The sequence below is a fragment of the Trichogramma pretiosum genome, unplaced genomic scaffold (assembly GCF_000599845.2).
Source record: "Trichogramma pretiosum strain Unisexual culture from Peru unplaced genomic scaffold, Tpre_2.0 scaffold17, whole genome shotgun sequence".
NCBI lineage: Eukaryota > Metazoa > Arthropoda > Insecta > Hymenoptera > Trichogrammatidae > Trichogramma > Trichogramma pretiosum.
The window spans coordinates 2,082,069-2,095,337 of NW_019641225.1; the positions used below are offsets into that span (position 1 = coordinate 2,082,069).

General features: G+C 37.5%; 2 protein-coding genes across 2 annotated transcripts; both read right to left on the reverse strand.

The window, feature by feature from the left end:
- Positions 1–2,295: 2,295 nt before the first annotated feature.
- LOC106649106 (chymotrypsin-C-like) lies at positions 2,296–3,514 on the reverse strand. The gene is made up of 4 exons (XM_014366378.1): positions 3,451–3,514; positions 3,001–3,359; positions 2,625–2,912; positions 2,296–2,535 (listed from the first exon to the last, which is right to left on the reverse strand). The coding sequence occupies exons 1-4, from the start codon at positions 3,512–3,514 to the stop codon at positions 2,296–2,298; spliced, it is 951 nt and encodes a 316-aa protein (XP_014221864.1).
- A 1,083-nt stretch (positions 3,515–4,597) lies between these two features.
- On the reverse strand, positions 4,598–5,887 carry LOC106649251 (chymotrypsin-C-like). Its single transcript, XM_014366559.2, has 4 exons — positions 5,751–5,887; positions 5,361–5,680; positions 5,028–5,294; positions 4,598–4,928 (listed from the first exon to the last, which is right to left on the reverse strand). Exons 1-4 carry the CDS (start codon positions 5,812–5,814, stop codon positions 4,749–4,751), a joined length of 831 nt encoding a protein of 276 aa, XP_014222045.1. The 5' UTR covers positions 5,815–5,887; the 3' UTR covers positions 4,598–4,748.
- Between the last annotated feature and the right edge of the window lie 7,382 nt (positions 5,888–13,269).

Genomic DNA, 13,269 nt, shown 5'->3' on the forward strand with positions numbered 1-13,269 from the left:
CGGTAAGTTATATTCGATGAGAAGAGAATTTTCATTAATAAATAAAATTTCAATATCAAATAAAAAAAACGATATTTTTAAATCGAAGAAAATCAATGAATTTATTTCATTTTTAAATGCATGTTAAGCAACATAAAAGACAAATGAATCTTGGCTCATCGACCGATCGATGGTCATTTCACGGCAGAGATTCGGCAATTATTATAAGCGCGTCAGCTCCAAGACAGAATCCAGTCCCCAGCGACACACGAATACTCTGGCTAGCCACTCACTGAGATTCTCACAGTAAAGGTTTCCTGATTCTTCGAGGATTATTGACCAATCTTTTGCGACTTGTAACATTTTTAAGTAGTCCACCTGTGTGAATCGTTTCGCCGCATCTTCAAATTTCAATTGAAGCATGTCGTAGATCGACAGACTCGGATCTACCGCTACTAGTTTCGCTCTCCAAGTGAAATGAATATCGTTGAGCCAACATTTTACAAAATCTACTGATTTCCGGAGCATTCCGTACTTGACGAGCAATTTCATGATCGTCAGTGCGTCGATTAATTCCAGTTTGTATCCTATTTTCTCTAAACTCTTGACGGTGGCCAAAAAGCCAGTCGACACTCTCAGTTTCAACCGATGACCTTTGTACTTTTCGAACGCTTTGAATGCCTCGTCGAAGTGGCTCTCCGTTGGAAAAGCGAAGCTAGACTTATCAGCACCTCGATTCACGAGTGCATTGACCAATTTCGGTTTGAGAGTCACCACGGCCCATTGCAGTGGTGTCCGGTCCGTATTGTCCTTTGCGTTGACGTCGACCCTCAGATTTTTCTCGTCGCAGATCTTGAAGTATAGCTCTATCGAGTCATCGTCCTGGTCTCCCAGCTTGCAAAAGATGTGCAAAGGAGTCTCTCCTTTCTCGTTGGCCAATGTCGGATCGGCGCCTCTTCTCAGCAGCAGCTCGGCCGACTTACCCTTTCGATTGGTCAGAGCCAAGTGCAGCGGCGTATTGCCCAACTTGTCCCGGGCGTCGAGCTCCACCTGCAGCTGCTTCTCGTCGCAGATCTCGAATATCATCTTTTCCGCGTCATCCTCGTCGAACCAAGGCTGAATCATGCGGCCGTGCAGAGGTGTCAAACCCTCGTTGTTGGCCATATTTGGATCGGCGCCGCTCCTCAGCAGCAATTTGATCACCTCCATATCGTTGCACCTCATGGCAAAATGCAACGGCGCATCGCCTGTTTCCGGCACGATGAGATTGGGATCCACCTGGCCTTGCTCCAGGAATTTCTTCACGACCTCTTGGAAGCCGCACTCGCAGGCCACGTGGAAATGCGTCAGGCCGGTCTCGTCGGTGTAATTCACGTCCATCCTGTCGTACACCTTAATGAGATCGTAGAGCAGTTCGAAACACTGGAGTCTGTATGCCTGATGCACCGGTGTGGCTCGGCGCGAGGATGGCTTGCCGTTTTCATCGAGCTCGGGTTTGTCCTTGTAGCCGCTGTCAGCCACGAATTTTATGATCGATTCTCCTGAATATTTGGCACCCACTTGACTATGTAAATCGACGGATTTCGTGATAAGAAGATCGATTTCCTCCCGACGAAAAATGTCCCGAAGATCAATTGTTTTTCCCTTCAAATTTTTGATCAAGAGATAAGAGTCGTGAAGAAACTCGAATCTCTTTTCTTCCATATCGCGATCGAAGTTGGCACGCATACTCTTTAACTTTTCACGAACTTTGTGGTTGAATTGGCCTTCGGACGAAGACATTTTTATGCGCTTCTCACACGCACAACTCACAGCCACTCGTTTTAACGAATAAATATAAAAATTTTTCTTTTTTCACGAAAATCACTTGCTGAGATGCGATGGATACGCTTTGGCCTCGTAACGAGTACTGAACTGACTATAAATACGATATGTACTAGGACGAATATTTAAAAATAAACACATGTGTGGCAAAGTGATGTATACTTATTATCGAGTACACGATCAGGACGCTACATTATACATAGACAGAACGGAATCGCTCCGTCTAAGTAAATGACGAGTATACAATTCAACAATTGTCGCGAAAATTTTACTTTTTAAACTTTATCACATTAAAAAGTGTACCACAGAGTAATTTAAAATTGCGGTAATAATTTTGGAAAGATTTGATATCAATTCACTATTGAACAATTACTGAATTAGCTATGATAGTAATAAAATCAAAATATTTTGACAACTACTCCAGCGAATTTAAATTTTATTTACAACAACTATAATACAGTTGAAATTCACGAATACATCACACGACTTGCACTACCAACAGAGAGGGTACGAGGGCATCAATTCTGCATCGTGATGCTCCGGTATCTTTTTAGATATCACTTCGTTGAAAACTTGGTTTTGTACGTTACCGATGAAATCCAGAAAAGCCGAGACTCTGACAAATTTGCGGCCCAGATCGCAATACTTACCCGCACGATCCAAAGCGATACCAATCAAGGTGTATTTTCCAGTCGGAGTTTTTTTCTCAACGAGTGGAGCGCCGTAGTCGGACTGAAATTCAGGAAAAATTTGCGATTAATTTGAATCAATTGTAACCAAAAAGAAAAAAGAAAAAAAAGAAACGCTTAAAATAAACGTACATTGCAGGTCGTCGGCACGATATTCGGGTCCTCAGGGAAGTTAGTTTTGACTGTCATACTATCGCACGGTTCGGGGTATTGATCTTGGTATTCTTGATAATCCCATTGTAAAGTTGGACTGTCCCATCCTCTCACCATTCGGCCGTCGGGGTACTTCTGATAAAAGCCGAAGCCAGTCGAGACGATCGTCAAGGGCTTTTGTTGAGACTCGTACAAGTACTGATCGACGGTGGGCAAATCGATCGCGCTTATTCTTGGATCGGTGTCGAGGGGCAGCGGATTCTTCAACTGTAATTGTCAAGAGAAAAAAAAGGCCAAAAATTAAACGTACAAGCTCGATGCAGTTTTTCTCGTACAGTTCCAAATGGCTGCTTACCTTCAAAATTGCTATTTCGGAGCAGCGTTTCGAATGAAATAACTCATCGTGTACACTTTTGGCCGGCTCGTAGGTGTACTCGACCTCTCGATACAAGCCGGAGGTTTTGTTGCGCAGATCCCTCGTACCGGCCACGACGACGTAGTTAATGTTTTGCTTGAATATGTCGTTGTTCACGAGGGATACCACGTCGAAACACATGGGGGACGTGACGATGTGCCACTCGTCGATTATCGCGCCGCCGCATATGTGACGCCTGCAATCGTCTTCGAGCAGCTGAACGGACACTTGATACTTGAATTCGTCCGGGCCAGCGAGATATCCGCCGTCCAATAGCTCGGGCTCTTCGTCGGCTGAAACTTCGTGGATGCAGAGGAGAAAACAGAGTTTGATACGGTGTGACGTTTGGATTTTGAAAAAAAAAATAGGTGAAAAATCGAGAAATTTTACCATTGCTTACTGCGATGCTCAACAGGAGTCCGAAGAACAAACTCGCCAAAGACCTTTTCAACATTTTGATTAGTATACTTTGAGAATCCACACTGATACGAGTGAACGGAGGCTTTGATCTTCACCGTCGAAGCTTCAAAGACGTTCTACTTTTTACGGTTTTCGCGTTAAATATTTATATTCTTCTTTCGTTTCAATGTTCGAAAATGAAGTGCAAACATTATCGAACTGCCAAAATTTTGAATGAATTTCATTTACTACTGAATTCTTATTGTTCGAGTTAAATGAGCTGTTCCAATGATCCGAAGATTTTTTTGCAGGATTTTTTTTATCTTTGTTGCGAAGCAATGTTATTGTGAAAAATTAATGGACTAGTAATTGACGATATATCGACGCCCTCCCCTAGTGCAAGTGTCACATAAATTAAATCACGCTAATAAGCTGGAGTTGCTGAAACATGCCTTATTTTGGTGCGGAATAACGGCAAGTACTTCTGAACACGTCGTGTCAAAAAGGTGTCATAGTCCAAGCGAAGATAACAGAATTTTTTTTTCAGTTTTGTATTATTCGTGCATCAAGATGAAATTTTACTTAAAGATATTTGTTCGGCCTGGTTTTTGAAATTTGGTTAGACTTTGGGGTGTGAAATTTTGTAGGGAGACTGTAGGTTAACTCATGAAGATTCTCCTAAAATTGTAACACTATGTATGAAAAAACGTTTAGATAAAGTGGCACTTTGAATCAAATAAGTATGAATTGTTTTTTACTTTTATCTGAAAGAGCAATATATTACGTATTTATTCCTATATGGTGAAAAAACCTATCAAAAAATTGATGAAATTTTGAAGAAAAAGAAGTGTTGCACATAATGCCTTTTTTCATCCATTCCCAAATTTTTATTCCTTTGATTATTTCAATATGCGTATTGCGTGGATAGAAAAAGAAGCTAATACCAAGTTAATGTTAAAAGACTTGCGTTATTCTTGTCCTCTGTTACAATTGATATAGTTTGAGGGAGAATCTAAGTAAACAAAGATACTTAGCAGATGTGTGCAGTTGTGCAGAAGTGCAGATATAGGAAACTTACAAGTGGATAATTTTTGTTCTTAATATGTATAGATGATTCACTAATTTGTATGAAATTCAATTCATCGGAAATTGTTTAATTTATTTACAAGCTTAAAAATACAAAACTAAAAACTAAAACAATTTAAAACAACCTTGTGTAAGAATTTCATAGCATATAGCGATGGCTAATAAGATAGGTAGCCATCAGAATGTTGTAACTCAAGATCATTTTATAACTTCAAATAAGCAATATCATTAAAATTGATTCTTCGTACGTTATTGATGAAATCTAAATGAGCTGAAACTCTTGTGTATCTGGCCTCCTTTCCACACAGTTCGTATTTTAAGTGTCTCGCCACGCCAATCAAGGAGTATGTATTTTCATCGACGAGTGGAGCACCACCATCACCCTGTAATTGAAAAAAATGTGTTAAATTTTAATGAATTAAAAAAAAAAAAGTATAATAATAATAAATTTCGTTATTTCCAAACGTAAACAATGAACGTACATTGCATGCCCCCTGCACAGAACGGCTGTCTTTGGGCTTACTGCAGATTTCCTTGACGTGGCAGTCCTTATAATCGGGAGCATTGATTTCTTCAAATGTCCACCGCAAAACTGGACTGGGAGTTTGCCACACTATTGTGCCATTGGGATAATTGTTGAAAAAGCTAAAGCTACTCACGACGATATCTGACAGTGAATTCTGATTGGCCGAGGGTAATTTGATTGCCATTATTCTTGAATCAGTGTCGAGGGGCAACGGATTTCTTAACTATTTTACAGAGAAAAAAAGTTGAAAATTAAATGTGAGTTATTTTACAGCTTCGCATATATTTACCTTCAAAATTGCTATATCGGCGTAGTTGCCCTTTCTGAGACTGTAAGATTTGGGCACGATGATGTACTCGACGTCGCGACGCAAGCCGGAGCTTTTGTCGCGCAGATCCGCCGTACCGGCTACGACGACGATTTTGCGATTGTCCAATTCGTTGGTTTTCGGCACGGTGACGCAGTGAGCGGCCGTGACGATGTTCAACTCATCGAGTATGCTGCCGCTGCAGGTATGTTTGGAGCGATCTCCAGAGATGATTTGGATGGACACTTGGTGTTTGAAATCCTCCTGCTGAGCAAGTTGGCTACCCTCTGTGTTGGCTGAAACTTTATGATATAAGGGAGAGAATAGAATTTATTACAGTGTGACGTTTGGATGAAAAAAGCATATACCCACCATTGCTCACTGCGATGATTAAAAACAGACCTAAGAACAAACTCACCAAAGACATTTTCGACATTTCCTTACTAAAATGTGAGCACCGATACTGATACAAGTAAACAGAGGCTTCGATCTATACCATCAGAGCCACAGAGCCGTTATATATCTTTAACAATCACTATGTAGAAATATTTATATTCTATATTTAAATCAATTTTTGGAAATAAATTGTAAACAATATTAAAAGAAACTAAGGCAAAAATTTCGAATCAATTTCAAACAATGGAAAAAGTGATATTTGAATGACATGACCCAATTTATCGATTTAATTGTAATTTCAACTATAAATATCTACTGCAATCTATAACCAATTTTGGTTTTAAAAAAAATAGACAATTGTTTGAGTTTAATTGACTGTTAGAACAATAAGAATATTTTTCAATAAATATATGAACAATTAATTTTTTTCTAGGACATGTTTGTTTCTCGCAGAGTAGTGCTTTGCAAACATTTAATTGACTAGTCATTGATCATATATCGTCTCCCTCCCTCAGCACGAGAATTGCGTAAATGTACTTGAGTGAAAAAAACATGCCTTATTTGCGTGTGGCAGAATAGCGAGTACTCGCTAACGAGTCGTGACAAAAAGATGTCTTATTCGATCGTGGCGAAAACAACGGAATCAAAAGTTTTTAGTTCTTCATCGCTGTAACATCAAGTTAAACCAGTTAAGTATGAATGGTTTATTATTATTTGTAATAGTAAAATATCAAGTATTCATCAAAATTTGTTTAAAAACACTCCAAAAAGGGACTTTTTTCCGAAAATGTATTTCTTCGTTTTTTCTATTACGATAAATTATTTTTGACAAAAAATTCTAACGAAAACATCGAGTCACTAGTATATCCTAAGTTTGATCACTGAACAAGTCCTGTTGCTAGCATTGCAATCTTATCGGTAATGCAACGAGACAAATGTGTCAGGCTGTCCGCAAAATTCAGTTAGGTTATCATAACTTTTCTTCGTGTTGCTGATTACTTATTCTGGAGATCAATAGTTTCCGAACCATGGAATCGTGAAAAATTGCCTCTTAATGCTAGGATTTGTTTTATTTCTTTTAAAAATGTACAAATAAAAAATGAAGCGAGACGCAGATCGTCTATTAATACGTAAACTTACGATAGATACATGATGAGAACACAATAATTTATTCCTGGTGTTTAAAAAAACGTCATTGCAGCGTTATTTGTTGATATTGACCTTGGTTAATAATATCAATGGATAGTTTTTAAGTAAGCCAAGAAGTGAGTAATTATTTTCGTCGGTATCTTTAATGCAATCAATAAAACGATTGAAAATTTTTTTATTAAAGTAACTTTTATTTATTTTTTTTTCAGGTTCCAACACCAGCATGAAGTTTTTCTTTGGGACATGAAAAAACAATCATATCTTTCTCTTCAGGGTATTTTTATTTTGTCATGTTCTTTTTTTATTTTAAAAGACAAGCTAGAAATTTCAAAATTGGCAACAAGCACTGAGCACTAATTTCATTTGTTACGAAATCTTCGAGTCCGATTTGCTTTAAAATTTTTGCAAACTTTGTTCACACACGGAGAAAAATTTATAGTAAAAATTGCTATAGGTCTTAATAAAAGTGTGACATCTTTGAGGTTAGGGAAAAATTTACTAAAATCCTTTGTAATTTTTACTTTATTTCTCTCAATTTTTATTTTATTTCTTATAATTTTTATGCATTTTTCCAAATTTTTAAGGAATTATATTTCTTCTCTCCGTCGAAATCGGTTGCAGGCCGATCGTAAAACACCGTTTGTATGCAGTGAGGCAAACTTCGCCACTCGTTTGACTTCGAAGTTTGATGTACTGTATGTGCGGAATGTAAATTATCGAGCTTAAGTGCCCGCGCGTCGCGAATGAAATCTAGATATTCTGAGACTCGAGTGTATATGGCTCCATCGCCACAACCCAAATCGCCAACATGAAAAGCACTCGCAATACCGATCAGTTTATGAATGTATAAATTCCAAGTTGACTTATCCTCGTTTCCAGTGAAGAGTGCACTGCCACTGTCACCCTGAAATTCGATCGAATTTGTAATAATAAAAAAGAAAGAATGGATTTTATACTTTTTCATCGTGATAAAACGTATATGTGAAATCAACGTACCCGGCATATGCCGCTACTGCGCTTGTGAACAGGCTTGGTGCAGACCAGCTTGGCTGAGCAATTATGTCCGGGGTAGTTTATCTCTTCGTGAACAAATCGTAACACTGGACTGGTGTATGCTATAGGTGCGTGTTGACCATAGCCGCTCACCATGGCGAATTGTGTAAACCATTCTGGAAAGTCATCGACCTCGGGTAATTTGATCGCCATTAGTCTTGGATCGGTGCCTAGAGGCAATGGCTCGCTCAACTGTTATCGAGAGATAATAAGTCAAAAATTAAATCTATACGAGCTGGATAAGATTTTTTTTCAAGCACTTACCCTTAAAATTGCTATATCGTGGCGCGGTTCATATGGATGTAACCATAGGCGCCAGCTCCACCTCGTGTGAGCCAAGGGTATCATGAGCCACTCGACGTCGCGATAAATGTTTGCGTCTTTGTCGCGAAGATCCGGCGAACCGGCCGCTACGACAATTCTGTCAAACGGATTGATAATGTGTTTGTCGTCATAGGTGATACAGTGGGCGGCCGTGATGATATTCCACTCATCAATTATTGCGCCACCGCACCTATGACTAGTGCAATCTCCATCTTTTGATATCGCCTGAAGGGATACTTGATGCTTGAATTTTATCGGTTCCGTCGATGCCAATCTACCGCCGTGTATTCTGCGTCTCATTTTTGCTGTACGGATTGCTGAAACTAGATTATTGAAGAGAAAGAGTTCGTTGTACTTGGACGAAAAAAAATAAAAATAAACAAAGAACAGATGGAAAAAGGAGAAGACTCACCATTGCTTACTGCCATGCTCAGAAGCAGTACCAAGAATAAACTCAACAAGGATTTTTTCAACATTTTGCTGGCTGAATTACGAACTCTCTGACACTGACACGAGTGGACGGAGGCTTTGATCTGCACCATCAAAGCTCCAGAGCCGTTATACTCACGACAGTCATAACGTCGAATATTTATATTCTTTTTTCGTTTCAATTTTTGGAAATAAAATACAAATATTATTCAAAATAAATCTTCTTCCCAAAATTTTTAATCAATTCCGAACGATGAGAGGAGTGTTTTTTTTGGATGATTTGGTACCAACTTATCGATTTAATTATAAATCCACCTAAAGTGCGTATTATCACAGAATAGTGAATTTGTTATCGACTGTTGCTGATAACACCGTCCATAGCCTTCACGAATGAGAGAGCTCGTGATTTCGAATTTTAATTTATTCATTGAGCTCAATTACTTGCACCATTGAAATTAATCATCTCTTTTGAAAATTACTTTACTTTTGAGGATAAATTTCAAAAATATGAAGCTCGCACTGAGATGTAATTATTAAAATACTTGAATTGTAACGATGGTTCGATACGAGAATGATGTCAGCTCGCGCGGATGTAATGTAGCATAATGTGTTAGCATCGCGCCGCGACACAGGTAAGATCTGACGAATCGACGAAACCGAATCGAAAGGTATTTGACACCTCAACACCTTCGCGAGTCGGAATTGCCCTCGAGCAGACGACGTACTTGGACAGCAATCCTTCGTCTATTTTGTAAGTACTATTAACTCTTTCTTTCGCTCTTCTTGCCTCCACCAGGCCAACCGACATTCAAGTCTCGTAATCGTTGTATGCAACAGATTGATAATTAAAAACTACAACGCTAAATCTGATTTCTAAGTTTTGAAATATTTTTTTTTGCAACTGGTGCTCAAACATTTTTGATATGAAATATCGAAGAGCAAAAACTGTCTGATATTCGTATGAAGATTTCCTAGAATTTTATAATTACTAGCTCGATGTAACACAGGTGTATTTTCAAGTACGCGTATACTCAGATATTCAGTGTGCACGAGCGCGGTGAGTGACCCTCGCGACTGTGTTTCGATCGAATCGTGCGTGAAAAATAAATTATTTGTAAGAAATAAAATAATTTCATGTTGTCGAAAAGTACAAAGCTTTGTAATGTGCGAGCAACGGTTCGGCAGTGCGAGTAAACCGTTCGATCGAAAACAGATTGTCAAAAATTATATTTTCGAAACCATACGTCGGCGAGTGGATGGTGCAATTAATTTTTCGAATTGCAGTCGAGTAAAGTTTGTCAACGGGTAGAAAAGCTTCCTCCCGTATCTTTAATTTTGCAATATAGTGATTTTTTAAATTCATTAAATTCTTTTGACTAGTGTATTGAACAGGAGATCGAATTAAACATATTATAATTGTAAAATTTGTATTAGTTTATGTGCTATTAACCGTTACATATTGAGAGAGAAGTATCACAGAAATTAGCACGTGATTCAAAAATGTATTTTAAAAGATAAATCAAACAATGCAGACTTCTCAAAACAAATTTTTTTCGTCATTACCTTTAATGCAATCAATAAAATAAATAAAAGTCTTTTGACTGATCTAACATTTGTTTTCCATATAGGTTTCCAATTTGGTGAAAATTTAATCAATATTAGCATGGGATTTTGCCTAGGAAGATATATTTTTACTTTTTTGTGTTTTTTATTTCGAAAGACAAGCAATTAAATTACTGGTATAAAAGTTTATTTTAAGTAAAATATACAAAATATCCACTAACGATACACAAGTAATGCTAAGTTAATCATATCCACATGTTACTCTACAATACTAGGTCATTGACGCAAAAAGGAATCGAGCGCACCTCGTCTTCACTCTGATGATACGAAATTGTATACCGAATATCTCTTAAATGCATTTCTCGAGCATTACGAATGAAATCCAGATACTCCGAGATTCGAGTGTATCTCGCTCCGGTTCCACAACTGGAGTCGCCCACGAAGTGACTCGTGATACCGATCAGGGTATCGCGGTATAATGTCAGATCTGTCAGATCGGTGTTCACACCGACGAGTGCGCTGCCACTGTCACCCTAAAATTTAATGAATTTATGATTTTAAAAAATGATGATTTCATTGTGATCAAACGAATACAGTGTGTGCAAAAAGTATGGAAACTCCTGGAAATATCACGGTGGAAGCTTGAGAGAAAAATTAAAAACCCCATACCCGACGTATTTTTCGTTAAAATATTCAATATTCAGAGTCACTTCGAATTTAACCTTGTACATACCCTCGAAGCTGAAGCAAACAAAAATCGAATTTTAAAAATTTTAAACCCCTATTTTTTGTTTTACACTTGGAAAAGTCAAATTAATTTAATCTTAAACGTATCTTTTGTTTTTTTTAAGACACAGCGAACTCTAATTTTAGCGTAAATTTTTCAAAAAAATACTGGATTCTGAGAAAATGTGAAAAATAATATTTTAAGAAATGGAGTTTTGATTTTTTTTTCTCACTCCGTGATTCATATTTCCAAGATTTTCCCCGCTTTTGTCGCAACCTGTGTAAGATCAACGTACCTTGCATACACCACTCATTTCATTGTTCATAGGCCTGGTGCAGACCAATTTTGACGAGCAGCCGTATTTATTGGGCTGGTTTATTTGTTCGTAAGTATACCGTAAAACTGGACTGCCTCTTCCATTATCCTGGCTCCGACCGAAGCCACTGACGGTGGCAAATTGATCATCCGTGAGTGGGAACTCATTGACCTTGGGTAATTTGAGTGCCTGTATTTTGTAATCACTGCCCAGTGGCAATGGTCGCCTCAACTATTGACAAGAGATAAAAGGTCGAAAATTAAATGTGAACTCGATGAGTTCTTTTTTTTTTACAGTTCCAAATGTGCGCTTACCCTCAAAATGGCTACGTCGTGAAGGTACGACCGTCTGGGATTATAAGATTTGGGTATCATGGTCCAGGCAACGTCTCGATAGATCGCGTTGTATTTGCTGCGCAGATCCGTCGTACCGGCCACGACGACGATGTCCTCCTTATTGAATTGGTTGTCCTTATTTGTGACGCAGTGGGCGGCCGTGATGATATTCCACTTGTCCAGGATTGCGCCACCGCAAAAATGAAATGAGCAATTTCCGGTGCTGATCTGAAGGGATACTTGATGCTTGAATTGGCCCATCCAAGCGAGCCTGCCACCGTGTATTCTGCGTCTGATTTTTGCTGAAACTAGATTTGCACTGTAGAGCTTGGATGAAAAACAGATGAAACGGAAAACTTACCATTGCTCACTGCGATGCTCAGAAGCAGTACTAAGAACAGACTCAACAATGATCTTTTCAACATTTTGCAGAGATAATTTTGAACTTATTACTGACACAAGTGGAAGGAGGCTTTGATCTACGTGATCAAAGCTCCAGAACCGTTATACTTTCGACAGTCACTATGTCGAACATTTATATTCTAATTCGTTTTGATATTTGAAAATAAAAATGCAAACATTGTTAAAATAAATTACTTCAAAAATGTTTAATTAATTTCGAACTAATTAAAACGAACAAAAAACATTGTTTTTAGATGATTTGGCACGATTTAATCAATTAAATTATCAATCGAACTAGAAGGCGTATTGTCATGTACAATCTTTGATAAAGCAAAAATAGTCAATTTGTTATTGACTTTTACTGATAAGCATAATTCAATCGGACTTGATAGCTTTTAGGAGAGCTCGTGTAATGTATTCATTGAACTCAATTACTTGCACCATTGAAATCAATCATCTTATTTGAAAATCACTTCTTGTGTATTAATTTCAAAAATATTAAGCTTGCCGATTGGGATCATGCGTAAATATGATGAAGTGATGTTTATCGACTGGCTTATTTATTGTTGAATGGATGGTGAATTATCATTATTGAGTGAAATTTACTGTTCGAAATAATAAGTATATTTTTCAACGAGTATTTATAAATAATTATTTTTCTTAATGACATTTTAATCATTTTTTATAATGATTTTTTAGAATTTTTTTCCTGAAAATTTATATATTACAACAGAAAAATTATTTTGCACTTTTCGGAAATATGCCAATTGAAGCCTTTGAAACATTTCTAATATGTCAAACAATATGATACCAAAATTGTTTCGACCGGTTGAATAGGCAGAGATAATTAACCTACTGGTAAAAATAACTTTATTTGGGTAAAATATACAAAATATCGTGAATTTATCGTCAAAACTTGAAAAAATATGTAGTATAAAGCTTCATCTTTTTCCACGTGGCTAAGCTCTACAAACCAAATAAATAATTTAAATTGATTCACACGATTAAAAATTCAAAATCAACTATAATAAAGTAACAGAAAATAATTCAAAATAACATGAATACTCACTAGTGCATCATGATTTATACTAAATATCGCAGTGAGGATACAACCGAAGCTTATCTTTATCACGATGAGGCGATATTTTTTATGCAATTGACTCGTCCATTCATTACCGATGTACATATGTGATTTGA